The sequence below is a fragment of the Centruroides sculpturatus genome, unplaced genomic scaffold (assembly GCF_000671375.1).
Source record: "Centruroides sculpturatus isolate CEXI.00-Female unplaced genomic scaffold, Cexi_2.0 scaffold156, whole genome shotgun sequence".
Taxonomy (NCBI): domain Eukaryota; kingdom Metazoa; phylum Arthropoda; class Arachnida; order Scorpiones; family Buthidae; genus Centruroides; species Centruroides sculpturatus.
Window position 1 is genome coordinate 174,736 of NW_019384398.1, and position 17,186 is coordinate 191,921.

Sequence of the window (17,186 nt, forward strand, 5' to 3'; positions counted from 1 at the left end):
TTTGTATTTTCTCATGTAAGAAACCGTATTAGTATTTAAAAAGAAAGCATGAATGTACATACCTCGAAAGGTACACAATCGAAGAATATAGCCAGAAACCAATTCAATGTAACCGTACACAGTTCAATATCTAAAGACGTTAAATGACGATAGAGATTTGGTAATTTATCTTGAAGTAAATCTTTTAACACTTCTTGATCCGCTTGAGCCCCAATAAGATTCTGATCAAAGTAATTAGCTGTAAAATATTTCTCTATAATAGTCACTAGACACCTGTAAGATAAGTTTAAGGTCAAGGTTAATCTGTATGGGAGAATCAATGGTTATATCAGCATTGTTTACATACCAAAATGCATCTTCTGGTTCTAAAAATAGTAATGACATCCCAGCTAAGAAGTTCATCCCCTGGCAATAACCTAGAGTAGGATTGTGTAAACAGAATGCTTGCAGAACTTCTTGCATTTTTCGTACCTATTGAAAAAATATTTTTTTACATGAAAATTATTCTAATATTTGTAATTAAAGTAATTTTTCTCTCACCCCATCGGCATTTTGATCGCAAAATCTGATATTATCTGGCATGGTACGGAGTAGATCTAATGCGATTTGGCGACGATGGTGTGCAACCATCTATAAATAATAACGAATATTCAATAAAGATTATACATTATTTTATAAATATTTTACGTATCTAATACTTTTCAAGTGTAAATTACCGAGTATTCTTGTAAATTACCATGTAACTTAAGTATGAAATTTACAATTGATCAAGCGAAGAGCCCATAAAATTTCTACATAAAATTACCTCAGATTCTGGTGCCAAACTGCATAAATTATTATAATAATGAGGACCTTTCTCTTCCATAACATCACGAATACGAAATTTACAAAAAGCACACCAAACTCTACTACGAAGATGAGACGGAATTCCAGAACGTACTAGCACTTTTAATTCTTTCTGTAACATTAAAAATTAGGTTAATTTTATAGTTGTTTTTCCCCCCAATCTCCTATGTTTTTATAAACTATTTAATTACCGTTCGGACGAAATCTTCGTTATTTTGTCTTAGATATTTCTTCCAAGAAGCCAAGTTTTGAGAATAGGAGGGCAGTTGAGTGTTGTAATGAATGTGCAACTGTCGACAGATGTAATGTAGTACATAACCGTCATCTTGGTAACTGTGACGGAATCCCAAATTATCGATGTAACATTGAGGCTTACACAAACTAAAAAATATTAATTTTTCAATATCAAGAAGCATTTTAAAGATTCTACATTAACTTTCTTTGTTTTTACCTTTCATAAGTTGGCAGTGAAGGATTTATCCTCCTCACTTCTTCTAAAAGCTGTAATACCCTTCTCTTATGCTATATATATTAATTAAATTAATCATTTTTAAATATATAAATTAATAAATTTAGATATTAGAAATAAAGAAAATCACCGTTGCTCCACCGTACAGGTATACTTCCCACGTTTCTGGTCCTTCGTTGCAAGTTATTTTTAATGAAGATTGGAAGAGGAAAACGTAATCTCTTTTACATTTGTCGATAATTTCTTCTAATTCTTGTATTCGGCTGAATATATTTTTTTTTATTGTTAAAAATATAGTAAATTTTTTCACAGTAAATAATGGAGAATATCTTACTTCTGATATGTGTGGTTTCTGCGTTGTTCCTGATGATGCATTTTGGATAATTTCAGGACTTCTTCGTTGAGGAATCGATTATGATTCTGTAAAATTCGGCATTTCTCTCGTAACTTCTGGCAATTTCTCTGTGGTGAATTTATTCTGGAAAGAAGTGAAAAAAAGGGATTTTTATATTGTTATATACAGTGAAACCTGCCCAAAATGGAACACGAACTTATACAGGTTTTACGGTGTGCGCGTGAAGAATATTCATTATATTATATAGATTATTCGGATGATTTTAGAAGTAAAGAAGATTATTCTTTCTGTTATTTATAACTGATAATCAATTAATCTCATAAAAACATTGGAAGAAGCCTTTCAACTTAATTGAAGAAATCCTTATCCAAGAGTAGGATTTTATTTATTTTCAATTGAAAAAAATGCATAAGTATAAAAAGGATAATATGTAAAAGAAGGAATATACACAGTAAAGTGCATAGGAAAGAAAGGAATGAACAGGATAGAAAGAAATGAATAGGAAAAGAAGGAAAGTATGAATGAATAGAAAAGGAAGGGATGAATAGAAAAGAAAGAAATGAATAGGAAAGAAGGAATGCATCCTCAACGAATAAGAAATGCATTCCTCGCTTAAAGATAATTTTTTAAATCTTTTTTTAAAGGTAAATTACCCCCATTCTTCGTCGATTTGATCTTCTAAAGATTTTAGACGACTTTCCAAATCCATTACAACAATATTTCTTTCTTCGATGGTATTTTTATACGACGATTCTCTATTTAGAGCCTTGGCTAATTCACATTTTGTACTTCTAAATAATTAAATAAATAAATAATATATATATATATACACACACATATACATAAATAAAATTTTAAATTACTTTACTTACATAAGCTCCAATTCCAATTCGTTCACTCTACAAGATTGTGCAGAATCGCTATGACCGACGGCAGAATCGCTCGAGTTACAAGAAATGGAGCTGAAAGTATTTAAAATAAGCGAGTTTTAGCGCTACGAGGTTTAAATAATCGCGTATCGCAGCGACCATTCAATGTCAACACGTAGTGTACTGTACTTTATTCGATTGGCGCGATAGACCTTTTTTTTGAGTCCATTCTCCCCGACGTATTTAATTCGTTAATTATAAAATTAAATTTATAATGAAAATTTTATTCATTCCGTATTTAATAACAATTATAAATAGTTATAAAATCAGAAAAATGAAATGAAAAAAGTTTTCAATAAATTTCGCTAGATGGCAGCACAGTGTTGTAACTAACCTTTACATTTCAGAAAATACAATAAGTAAATATATTCTATTTTTGAAAGTATTCATCTCGTATATTCATTTTTTTTCATTACGAAAAGTATAAAAAGTTCGATGATAAATTAAACTGTATGTTAAGAGTACTTTACGAAACTCTAAACGGCGGCGCTACAGTCGCATTGTATCAACAACGCGACTGTAGCGCCGCCGGGTGCGTTGTCCGGTAAAGCGGCTTTAATACTGCTGGATAAACAAACTTGCTTATCCAGCTGTATTAAAGCCGCTCTATCTGGTAATGCGCTAGAAATTTTTAACAGCAGTTTGTTCCGAATATGTCCCTCGCCAACCGGCTGCCCCATTGTGGGCTTTGCCGAACCCACGGTGGGCCTAAAAAAAAGTTCCTCTTAGTGCCCACAGGGAGGAAAGAATCCAAAATAAAATACATACATATTTTTATATAGGAAACTGGTTCCTATTTAAGTGTTAGAAACCTGAATAAAACTCGGAAAACTTCACGTGACCGGCCCGGCGGTGAGGCCCGAACTCACGACCAACTACCAGTATTTAGTAGTTTGATTTTAAAAGTTTGAAAAGATTTATTAAACGATGGCAATACGAATGCAGAAGGTATCAATTAGTACGTTAATTATCAAATATTGTATCGTTAAAAATGATAGAGTATGTAACAAAAACACTGAAAACGCTCTTTAATAATAATCAAATTAATCTTTTAGAGTATAAGTGGTGCCCCATGTCTCACCATCCGGTTGCTCCCATTGTGGACCTGACCAAACCTATTACAGGCATGGAAAAACGGGCTTCAAGTGCCCGCATAACGGAGAGTAAAAAATGAAAAAAAAAAAAAAATTAAATAAAATGTTTCAAAAACTACTGACAGTAATATTTATTTAAATATATCAATTTTTACTCTATAAATTAAAAAAAATAATAATTTTCTGAAAATATTTAAAACAGTTAATAAAAACACTTTTAGAGAAATCTAGAATGAAAACAGTAGGTAAGACGTATATAGTATGTCCTTTACTGTACAGATGGCGCTACAGTCAAGTAAAGGCGTATGTAGCGCCACTATCTGTGAAAACTACAGCGCCACCTGAAGAAAAACATCATGTTTAATGCATTGAAAATAAATTGATTTCGATTGCAAACGTGAAAGTTTCAACTCGGTAACAAAGTTCTAATAAAATTGCTAAAGTATCTTCATTTTAATTAAACTTTTAAAACACGAATCTTTTATTCTAGACACAAATAAGAGCAATCTGGCTAAACACGACAAAGTTACAATCCGTTTAAACTGTTTTAAACCCCTCCCAACAAAATTTTTTTTACCAAATTCATATAATTATTATTATACAGATGGACAGAAATTTGAAACTTGTCAGCGCTTTTTATATTTTTTAGGAAAATAAATAAATAAAGTACTAAGTAACACCTTTAACTGCAACATGTCGACTGTGAATAAGCAACGTGTCGACAACTACAACATCGCTTTCAGTGGATATATAACGCAAACAAGCGTAAAAAGTTGGAAAAAAAGAAAACCTATTTGAAAGAAAATCCTTTTTCTAAAATTTTTTAACAGAATAAAATATATTTTATTCCATTATAAATAAAGCTTACTTATGAAAGTATAAGTTGCAGATTGATGTGAAATTTTCCAAACATAATCCGCATCTTATAATTACGTTATTTATAACACTATATATCACGCTTATGTTCAACATTATAACATAAATTTTTACTGTTATAGCGTAGTTATTAACACAATAAAGAATTCAATTATTTGTTTCTTTTTTTTTGACACAATCCGCGTGTCTTCTGCTGTGTTTCTAATTTTCTATGAAGCAGAAATCAATTGAAGTTATAAAATATTACAGACTGCAATTTTTCATAAGATAAAATGATAGATTGCAGTGATATATCTTCAGAAAATCGGAAGAAAAGACGTTCATCCTTTACAAATGAGAAGTATGTAGTGGATAAAAAGTAATTTTCCTATCTACTTATCAATGTATGCTAGGTAAGTATTATTGTAGAAGCACGTTGAGTATGTCCAGAGATGTTAATATACCACTTTTTGATTTTACTCAGTTCGCAAGCAGCCAACAGAAAATCGATTGGATACTTCTAGACAACATCGTTAAACTCCATTACAACATTCGTTCCCACATCCCGCATCATCATGAATTACACACAAGACATGCGATCAACAGCAATTTATTTTTCTCTTCACAATATTGTCCATCAATCATCAATCCTTCGAATTTCTGAAGGTAAATCTTTGTAAACACGTAAGAGCAACATATCTGGGGTGAGAACGAATAGTTAACTGTCTTTGCCAAGTTGTTCTAGAATATAAATGAATATATATATAAACTATGATTTATCAATGTGATTAAACGTATCTAATCTTCATAATCTAAAGGTAAACTTATTAATTAAATAGGCCATATTCGACATTATCGCAAAACAATATCAATAGAAGATAATTCGATATCTCTAGAACGAAAAATCAANTTTTTGATATCGGAAATTTGCATAAAGAATCGTTTCGTTCGTAACGAAAATGGAAAAAAAAAAAAAGAATTTTACTTGATAAATTCTAATAAATTTCTCTCTATTATAACCTAATTTCTCTTTTATATATTTAAATATTATAATTTAAATTTAAAAAATAAAAATTGTTTTAAATATATTTAAATAAACACTAAGGCTTTATCTTTTGTTACTTACGCAACCGACCGCTAACTATTTTATGGCGCTTTTATGTACTATTTTACAATAAATTTTCGTTCAAATATAAAATTTTCCATTAAAAATCTAACTAAATAACAATTTTTTTTATTTTGTATTTTCAAACAATTTCAAACAAAACAATTGTAACAATTTTCCCCCCTTAATTCCTAAGGGTTTTTTTTTTATTGGAACGTTGGAACGGGACCATTTTGAGGTTCACGCTGCGTTACCCGCTGATCGATACGTCATGAATATGATTTTACCAACGTGGTGTTATCTAATTGGGGACGAATATCTGCCAAGCCCAGATGACAGGAAAAAAGATTTAGGCTAACAACACACGGTAGCAGCTGATATAACTGGAAACGAAATTGAGAATATGGTCACCGTGCCATAATTAATTCCGTAGCATCGTTTTCGGGCTGGTTTTTTTCTTAAATTTATGCCACAGTTAATAGTAAGATTACTGAAGTCGAAGCAACAAAACAAAACACAGATTTATAAGGAATATTGTTTTGTATTTTATGTTTTGAGTGTGGAACGAAGTATATATTTATGAGGTTAACGATGCTAATAATATGTTTTTAGCACATTAATAAGGTTATTAAAGTATCAACACGTGTTAGATTTTAATAGGACTTATGAAAATTCTTCAAAAAATTAATTTAAATTTTTATCCAATCACAAATCGTTAATTTGAAATTTAAAATTTGAATCAAATAAAGTAATTCGTTAATGATCCATTTCAATTTATTTGAACGTTTAAATGTAATTTAAACGGACGAATGAAAATGATTAAATATTCAAAATTTAAAAAAATACAATATGGTTATCGTAAAATTATATAGAAAAAAATTTTCTTTATAAATTTTATAGGAAACGTCGCACATTTTGATGGTAAAGTCCCAACTGAATACCAGTTTATATAATCTGATGATAATTTACTACGACAATGCGGCAATAACTCGATATATTTTGATAATATAATATCTTAGAATAGGTTGAACGATAGAATGCTTTAAATTAATATAGAATATAATAGATTAATCTAAAACAAAAACTAAAGAAGAAGAAGAAAAAGATGTTAATAGATCTTAATTAAGATAAGTAAATTTAATATAAACCTTGTACGGTCCTTTAACTCGTTCTCCGTCTTTCCTTGATCAGAATTTAATCTTCTTAAAAGTCTTAATTTTTCGTTAGAAGTTTCGTTTATTTGTTGAACGTCGTCTTCAGATTCGGACGTATCTAATTCCTGCTTTTTATCTTGATTATTATTATCATCTGTGGCTGCTGTTTCGTCCTTAACATCGTCAGAATCCGACTCCTCCGATTCTAAATTTTGGCTCGTGTCTTCTTTAAAAAGAATAAATAAATCTTGTATTATTAATAGGAATAATGTCTTAACTTTACACCAGAAATACTGATATACTGAACTACATTCAGATATATACAAATATAATATAATAGTAGTAGAAAGAAAAAGAATTGACTTGATGGAAAAGAATTGAACTTCCTTGTTTAATGTTTATTTAGTTACAAATCAAGAAGCTTCAAACAGAATGTAAAATAAGAGAAATGCATCGGCATAACAAACAAGCTTGTGAAATTGTGTAAATGTATTTATTTACACAATGCATTACCGGTAATTGAGGCAGTTCATCTGGACAATAACCAACTACACTTTGAATCGATTTAACCAGAGTTAACAGGAGTAATATGTGTAGAAATCACAAACCTATATAAGAATTTACTTTGTCAATGTTTAAGATACAATTGTAGTATTTTCTATTAAAGAATAATGTATTTCTACCATCTCTAGAACGTACAAGATTAATATAAAAGTAGAAATAACTAATACTATTACAGTCGACCCCCCCTATAACACTGTTGATTATTCTGTTTTATATGAATTCCATGTTGTACGAGTCACTTAGATTTTATAAATACATGAGCAATTCACAGCCCAGCACACATATTTATAAAATTTAAGTGGCTCGTACAACATGGAATTCATATAAAATAGAATTATCAAGTGTTATAGAGGGGTCGACTGTATATAGGAAAACGATTATTAATCTTAACTCAGTATAATAAATAAAGTTATGTAATAGAGTTAGCGTGATTATGTCATGAATAGGAAAATGATTAATTAAAGTTATATAACTTTTACTTACCGAGAACATCGTCATTGACACATTGTGAACCAAATAAAGATCGCATACGAGTTAATGTCGGATGGCTTCTTCCAGTAAGTTTCTGCGTTATATCCAATTGTAGAGATTGAGTTCTAAAGACTTTCTTTTTCTCAGGATTTTTCTTGATACGTGATTTTGATGTCACGTCCTGTTCGCTCTGAATTGTAAGAAAGATCAATACTTTAAAACGTGAGAAATCTGCGATGATTTTCTAAAGGAAACTGGTTCCTATTTAAGTGTGTTACAAACGTGAAAAAACCCGGAAAATTTCACGTGGCCAGCCCCAATCAACGACCACCAACCACCAATGTTCAGTGGTTTAACATTGTTGGACATTAGTCTAACTTATACGTAAATCCGACTCTACTTACGAAGCGAATTAAGCCAAATTAACAAACGTACCGAACACGATTCCATTCTATTTAATGGGTTTTTATCAGCAGTGGCATCGCTATCAGATAATACTTCGTCCCTTTCACGCCATAGATCTCTCTTTGCCTAGAATTAGGTATTAGAAAAGTTTTGTAACTGTTTTCTACTTCAATATACAGATACAATTACATATATACCTGTAGAGCGAGAACCCATATCATCATAGATTTATGATTTTCTGCTGTTAATAAATACTCTTTTCCATCAGAACTGAAAAATTCCATATTGTTTTCTTCTATTTTTTTTTAAATTTAAAAGAATAATTTTTTTAAAAAAAGAAAATTTATTGTTATAAACTTACTGGATGATAAACTGGTTACTGTGATCCAGTACTAAAGATATGGCGGCATCTTGGACGTTGATTGTTCCCAATGGCGATTGGGTTTTAGCATCGTATTCATTCTTGTAATAAGCCAACAAACCTCGACTTTCGTCCAAGACGTACCAATTCTTTTTACGAGTTTTCAAACGGCTCAAAGCTACAAAGAAAAGAAGAAAAAAAAAATAATAAATTAAATTACAAATTTTTGATATCGGAAATTTGCATAAAGAATCGTTTCGTTCGTAACGAAAATGGAAAAAAAAAAAAAGAATTTTACTTGATAAATTCTAATAAATTTCTCTCTATTATAACCTAATTTCTCTTTTATATATTTAAATATTATAATTTAAATTTAAAAAATAAAAATTGTTTTAAATATATTTAAATAAACACTAAGGCTTTATCTTTTGTTACTTACGCAACCGACCGCTAACTATTTTATGGCGCTTTTATGTACTATTTTACAATAAATTTTCGTTCAAATATAAAATTTTCCATTAAAAATCTAACTAAATAACAATTTTTTTTATTTTGTATTTTCAAACAATTTCAAACAAAACAATTGTAACAATTTTCCCCCCTTAATTCCTAAGGGTTTTTTTTTTATTGGAACGTTGGAACGGGACCATTTTGAGGTTCACGCTGCGTTACCCGCTGATCGATACGTCATGAATATGATTTTACCAACGTGGTGTTATCTAATTGGGGACGAATATCTGCCAAGCCCAGATGACAGGAAAAAAGATTTAGGCTAACAACACACGGTAGCAGCTGATATAACTGGAAACGAAATTGAGAATATGGTCACCGTGCCATAATTAATTCCGTAGCATCGTTTTCGGGCTGGTTTTTTTCTTAAATTTATGCCACAGTTAATAGTAAGATTACTGAAGTCGAAGCAACAAAACAAAACACAGATTTATAAGGAATATTGTTTTGTATTTTATGTTTTGAGTGTGGAACGAAGTATATATTTATGAGGTTAACGATGCTAATAATATGTTTTTAGCACATTAATAAGGTTATTAAAGTATCAACACGTGTTAGATTTTAATAGGACTTATGAAAATTCTTCAAAAAATTAATTTAAATTTTTATCCAATCACAAATCGTTAATTTGAAATTTAAAATTTGAATCAAATAAAGTAATTCGTTAATGATCCATTTCAATTTATTTGAACGTTTAAATGTAATTTAAACGGACGAATGAAAATGATTAAATATTCAAAATTTAAAAAAAAAACAATATGGCATAATGTGATGTCATAATATTGTGTCATAAACGTATAAAATGACGTATTTAATATTCTTAAATAAAGTAGTTTCTAACTCTTCTTACATATTTTATATAAAATTAAAATTTAAATGAATAGAACATTAAAAAAATAATCTATATTTAGATCTAGAAATTTCATAACCAGATGAAAAATTTCAGGAAATATTTCAAGATGTGTATTAAAGTATTATGTCTTATCTTTTCTTGTCAGTTGTTGCGTCAGACTACGTTTGATATCAGTTAAACATATATGAATAGAAAAAAAATCTCTTATCGAATTATATATATGTGCATAAACATATACAATATACATATATATTTCTTCACGGGCATAAAATCACTTGGGGGAATTTCTATGACAATCTGCTCCCCTATTTAGATGCCAGTTTCTCATAGAAACTCCACGTGTTCAACCCGTTCAATGCTTTTATCCACTCGTTAACTGTCCTACTGGAAAGACATTTTACTTCTAATGAACAACAGTATCATATAAAGTATTTAATCTATACATAAATTCTAACGTAGAAATATAATTAAATCAGAATGGATGCAAATTACAGTCGATCCCCCTATAACACTGTTGATTATTCCGTTTTATATGAATTTCATGTTGTACAAGTCACAAATACGTGTGCCGGGCTATGAACGGCTCACATATTTGTAAAATCCAAGTGACTCGTACAACATGGAATTCATATAAAACGGAATAATCAACAGTGTTATAGGGGAGTCGACTGTAAATACTTGTATCGATCAAGACTCTCATAATTCGTATAATGGTACGGGCCACAATATGTTTTCTCTATGGTCGAAAGCAAAAAATTGCAGGAATTTTTTTCGGGGGTGGGCCGAACCTTATTAAAATATCAGATCCCCTTATTACCCACAGAACTGAAAGAGTTCTTTTAAAAAAATAAATTACATATACCAGGAAATTCTTCAGAAATACAGTACATCATGTGTGTATATACTACAGATGAAAAGCTCCCTCACTTCTCCTTTACAGGATAAACATTCATAAATTTCCTTATATTATAAAGTTATCTGATCGAATGCACTTTATAAATAAGGAAGAAGAAAACCAAAATGAATTATCAAATTTTCTAGATTTAAACAGAAAATGCTTACCTCCGACAGGTCTCAGTACCAGATATCCCGCCTGACAACCCCAAGTAGCCATCTCACTCATCACATCTTATAAGCACAGACGTAGGACGAGCTCCACACTCAGCTTGCAAAGTTTACAATACCTGCAGAGTATAAAAGCTGTCAATAACGTTTTATCTCATTCATCACTCGACATTATGTAATAGAAAGTTAGAAGTAGAAGAACATCCTTACAGATGAAAAAGCACTAAAAAATAATGGGAGGGGGGGGGAAAACTGTACAATACAAGCAAAAATTTTCAATTATTTCTTAATAATTCGGCTGTCAGAATGATTAAATGTATTGTTTTTTTTTATTTTCAGATTTTTTTCCTCCCCTTCTCTCTTCTTTTAAAACCAATTTTACAAATGGTTTCGCTTCTTGCAATCTTTTATTATCCAGGAGATCGTAAATTGTTTTTATGCAAGTAAACCTTCTAAACTCGAAAAATTTGTAAGAAAATCGTATAAAAGTATGAAAAGAAGGTAGTAAAATATCATAGTGTTATTGCCATTGTCGACTTCTATCCGGAAACAGATCTATATTATATAAATGTAGTCCTATATACACACGCATACTCGCGGAAACTAAAAAGAAAAGTCAATTATGTAACAATATTAATGGATTCTGTGTATAATTTTTGCATAAAAGTATTGCTAAAGAGCTTAAAGATACCAAAAAATAAGTTATTTACTTAAAAAAAAACGAGGATTTAGATTTTAGTAGAGGAATACTAAAGTATGACTTTTCTAAATAAAATATTAGTGAATATAAATTATTCTAAGTAATTTTACTGTTTATAAATTCCGAAATCCGATAAAATTAATAAAATAAGCTTTCATTTACTGGGAGACAAACGAAGCATCCACTTATATAGATATTTATGTGTCTAGTTACTATAATAATTCCTGCTTATAAATTCGAATTATTTTGCCAAATTTTTTATTTATTTATTTAAAAATATAAGGTAAATTACATTAAATTAAAATATTACACGATTTTCTATTGATTTTTGTGTAATTTATTTGAATATTTGCCCTAGTAAAACCATTGACAAATGTTCTTTGAACTCGTGTTCTGTGTGCAATAAGTTTAAAAAAAAGTTAATTATTAAGCAATAGAAACCGACAGATGATCGTATAATTTGATATACAATACAAAAAAACATGAATAACGAGATACAGTATTCAGCAACAAAGAATTACCCAGTTTGAAAGCAAATTAAACGTTCCATTCATCGAAAATGTCTGTTTATTTTATACAATCTGGATTAAATTTTGAAATTTCCTCTCTTATCCTAACAGATACAACACGTGCTTTAGGATTACTCAATACGAAAGAATAAAATTAATAAATTTTAATAAAAATCACAATTAATATAATTGTATTCTTTAAAGTCTATTAATACGAATTAGTAACATTCTAACGTAACAAGGAAGAGAACAATCATCGTGACTTTACGTACAGACAGATAAGAAGGCGCAATGACACTTTATCAACATTCTAGGGAGATCGTACAGCGGAGCTGTCTGTTTATATTAATTGGAATTTCTATAAAATTCAATTAATTCGGGAGTGTATTTTCTTTATTAATTCATTCCAGAAATCAATTTTGGCAGGAAATCATTGAAAATTTCAGTAGAGAAATTCAGTGGTAAAGGTCATAGGTCAACGTAACCTCGGGTCTTTCGATGGAGAGAGAAGAAAAAAAGGTGGAAGGGGAAAGAAGGGAGGAAAGAGAAATTCGTTTTATGGAAATTACATATTGAAAAGCAGATTGGAAGGTCTTGCAGTGCTTTAAAAAATGTTTTCTACGATGTATTATAAAAGGAATGGAAAGACTGGAATAGAGAGGGACGTATGCAGGGGGGGGATGTATATACATAGAGATATAAAAGGATGGATAGGAACGTGTGTGTAGATGATGATGTGTAGACAGGGATGTATAAAAGGATGCTTCGCTGGAGACATATGGATAAGGATGTGTATGTGACGATACATAAAGACACATAGATGGGGGATATATATACATAGAAATGTAAAACTGGGGTATGATGTGTGAAGGATTATGTACAGACAGGAGTGTATAAGAAAAGAATACAGATACAAATACTGTATACTGATAAGGATGTACTGTACTGTACTCTATACATACATATAGATAGGGATGTGAAGAAAATTATTAATAAGAATGTATCTAGTCAAGATACATTCATAGATACATTCCATCCATAATTAATAATATACAATGTAAAGATTTCGTTATGTTTAATCCATTTACATTTCTTCTCTTGAAAAAAAGGCAAAAGGAGCCTGCTAAGAGGCAAAGGTGGTATTCTATACCTAGCTTTTCTATATATATATATATATTATATTCTAAAACAGCTTCTATAGAGTAAAAACAGTAGTAAAGTATATTATTATTATAGAGTTAACATTAGTACTGTATAACAATATTATATATTATTATATTATATTAAAATATATATTTTCAACTATAAACAATGTTTAAATAACACTTAAATTAATAACAATGAAGAGATTTTGGCACCAAAATAATTGAAATTCTCATCCGAATGGGCTATAACAATGGGGGAAGTGCCCACGTGTCAATAACAATAAAGAACGTTTGATCGAATTATAGAAAAATGAAATTAATTTATGTAAGGAAAACAATAAATAATAGAAATTAAAATTAAGAAAACGGAGCACAAATCGTAAACAAAATTAAAGAAATTAAGCAATAAAGTGAATTAGCAATAAACTAAATTAAGCGTGTCGAACAATAGAAGCAATCGAAACTATCGAACGGAATAGAAATGATAAATTTATTAAGCAATAATGGTAAATTCAATGAAAGAAATAATAAATTAATAGAAAAATAATAGTAAATTTAATTAAATTATCATCATTTTTTCCATTATAATTCGTAATATGTAGAAGTAAATATTAAAAATACGTCTCCACGTTTTGAATGATACGTTCCGGTGTTGGCTTCGACACTACTTAATTAATATTTGTACGTCTGTAGGTCCGTTTGTTTGTTTATAAAAGACCATCTGTTATGTCTTTAATAATTTTAAGTCGTTTCTACAATGTTTAATATAGAAAATTAGCGTAAAAATGCCGTAAAAAACAGATGAAGATAGCCATCCTTTCTTTCGCCATATCTAAGCTATGTACTACACAGCGGCTCAGAAGTCAGTTAACCAAGATATATCGTAAGATTGAAGCTATGAATCGCGAATAACACTATTTAAAACTGTTCTTATAAACTGTAAATGGTAATAACGAGCAATGTCCGACCTCACTCGAGATATGACGCGTATCTCCCCATCCCCTCAACCTTTAACCACCAAAATTTAATAGCATCGATCCCCCTAATAAACAAACCTCCCTGCAAAATTTCAAAAATTTTGTACGTTATTAAGCTTCAAATACAGTGAACAAAAACGTGTACCCCCACACACGTTAACATATAGTAAAAGCCTTTCTCGACGTTTCAAGGTCCATCGAGTCCAAAAATTTAAAATTCTTGTGATGGACCGATCGCTATACTTTCCCTCTGTTATATATAAACAGGAAAGAAACTAAAATTCTAGTCAAATTTAAAAAGAAATCCTATTGTTCTTACTCTATAAGAAAGTCCTTAACGTTGCTGTTACTCCACAATGTATGGAGTGGAACGTTATCATTTACCTGAACTACGATTACGGTCGAATGAGAATGCACATTGAAGATATTGCATTGTCTGCACAACCGTAACTGATAACAATTTTAGTTACGATAGTTTACAGGTGCACCCGAAAATCTAATGAAGCGTAATGGAATCATCCCAGATGAACTGTTAACGTTATCTTCTTATTAATTGAAGAAGCATTGAAGCAATCGATTTAAGGAGTGTACGTTACGTCTGTAAGTCTGTAAGTTTCTCGAAAACTTCTTGTGTTTATATAAGTAAAGATTTTTATATAGAGATTCAAGCAACGTTCGTGTAGGTTGCAGTATTTTAAAGGTTCACAGTCAAACATCTATCTAATAAATTCTTATATAAAGGCTCGCAAGTTAAATTACAAATTAAAGGCTGATAAAGTTATTAAAACTGATAAAATAGAAGGCTGATAAATTAGAAAAGCCTCGTGCATAAAGATAGTATAACTAATAAGCCTACGAAGAAAAGGCTCAATATTCATATAGTATCAAAAGAATTATAGTTTAAGCCTTTATTATCTTAAAGGCTCATAATTTAGTATATTATTTATTCAAAACTCGGAGCCTTACGTAGTAAAACATTACCATTAAAGGCTCATAAAATATAGAAAGTGATGAATATATAACAGGCACACAACTTGTAAATTATTATTATTATTTTTCCACATTGATTAATAGATCAGAAGGGTTAAAAGATAATGATTTTGTTGAAGAGTTTATACTAAAGATGAGGACGGTTAATTGTTGTATTGTGTTGGTCTTTAAGGATGTTAAGAGATGCTTGGCAGATGGATTAGTATTATAACTATAAATAGTGTTATTAACAATTAATTTTTAAGGTATTTTCAATAGGGATCGGTATTTATAGAATGCTTTTGAAGAGGTTTTGAATAGTTTTAAGTGTATTTTCGATAAGGTTTTACAGAAAATTCTTGAGAAGGTTTCTAGAATAAGGTTTTAATTTATTTGTAGAATATTCTCGAGAAGGGTATAACGTTATATTAATGGTTTTAGAAAATATTTTATACACTTTTTTAATTGGGAGTGTTTTCAAAGAGTTTAAGATGTTTTTTAAACCTTTGTTGTTTAAGGTATTTAAAAAGAAGTTAACGACTAATTTTAAAGGATTTTTAAACAGAACGAGCAATTATTTATTGTGACATCGTCTGCAATTTTTAATCCTATTTTTAATTTATTTAATTCAAAATATATGCTCTCCACCTCAAGTCAGTAGTGGCTTGCCCCTGTACATCATACTTTTCCTTTAACAATAAAGTCGTGCCGATCATCTATCTAATTCCTTAGAGAAGAAAACTTTTGAATTTTCAAATTGCAGCCCAATAAAGCATTTAATATGTTTTTTTTTTATTTTTTTTAAACTAAATATAATGTTCTAGAGGTTGAAACTTATATGTTTTTGGAAGAGAAATTACTTTGAAGAGCAACAGGGAATATTTAATAGGTACAACACATAAAAAACCCACATAAATGTATTATTATTTATAAAAATAAATTCCTCGTTTAAACAATTCGTTAGAAAATAGATTTGTCCAGAAAGAAAAAAAATAAAGAAATAAAAGGAAGAAAGTGAAATTAGTACCCCTTTTTTTACTACATGTTGAAACGGATTGTTACTATAAATAGTTGTAAGAAATTATTTTATAGCACCGAAGAGAGTAGAAATAATTCGTTTTTATTTCTTCCTGAAACTCGTATAATTTCCTAAACTAAATCCACCAAATAATTATTATTTATTGTAATGTTTACTACAATTGTAATTTCCTTTAAGAGTAAACATTGTTATTATTTTATTAATTGTTTGTCTTGTCTTAAATATTATTAATGAATGGATTTCTACAATTATTAATTCACGACTAGTGGGAAAATAGTTTATGACGCTTTTACTATTCTTTATTGTGTCAAAATTTCTGAATTAAACAAAGATTCATCCTTGTTTAAATCTAATTAAATCACGTGCTTTACTAGTCGTGTTTAAATATAAATTATTATTATTATTATTATATTACTACCTTACTTTCCATTACCATTTAATAAATTTTATGTCTTTACAATGATTTTTATCATAGATTTAAACTCGTGTGTTTCTCCTTATGCTCCCTGTTAAACGTTAACACAGCATCGAGAGAGCATAGAGAATGTTAACGCAGCAATGCTCCGTTTCTCTGTTTTGAATAATGTAGATAAATAGACTTATACAGTTATTAATTCATTGTTAATAGAAAACAACGCTTCTATTATTAATCAATGTGTGAAAAATATCTCTGAAATAAACAAGATTTACCTTCGATCACGTGTTTTATTAGTTCGAATTAAGGATGTATTAACATTATTTCGTCTTTAATTTTTTCTACAGTTTAATATATATTTTATATAACACCATAACGATTTTTATTATGTATTTA

General features: G+C 29.6%; 1 protein-coding gene across 1 annotated transcript; it reads right to left on the reverse strand.

Moving 5' to 3' along the window:
* Positions 1 to 35: 35 nt before the first annotated feature.
* LOC111618496 (TBC1 domain family member 2B-like) lies at positions 36 to 3,754 on the reverse strand. The gene is made up of 11 exons (XM_023360036.1): positions 3,681 to 3,754; positions 2,543 to 2,632; positions 2,324 to 2,461; positions 1,650 to 1,793; positions 1,446 to 1,578; positions 1,298 to 1,368; positions 1,038 to 1,227; positions 806 to 958; positions 541 to 630; positions 347 to 471; positions 36 to 273 (listed from the first exon to the last, which is right to left on the reverse strand). Exons 1-11 carry the CDS (start codon positions 3,752 to 3,754, stop codon positions 36 to 38), a joined length of 1,446 nt encoding a protein of 481 aa, XP_023215804.1.
* Positions 3,755 to 17,186: the final 13,432 nt, after the last annotated feature.

What these genes read in the sequence shown, in the direction of transcription:
- LOC111618496 (XM_023360036.1), bottom strand. Translation starts at nt 3,754, where the DNA reads ATGCGGGCACTTGAAGCCCGTTTTTCCATGCCTGTAATAGGTTTGGTC. An exon ending in GTTTGGCACCAGAATCTGAG is followed by an intron (nt 631 to 805) that starts GTAATTTTATGT and finishes TATTATTTATAG; the next exon opens with ATGGTTGCACACCATCGTCG. An exon ending in GCGATCAAAATGCCGATGGG is followed by an intron (nt 472 to 540) that starts GTGAGAGAAAAA and finishes TTTTTTCAATAG; the next exon opens with GTACGAAAAATGCAAGAAGT.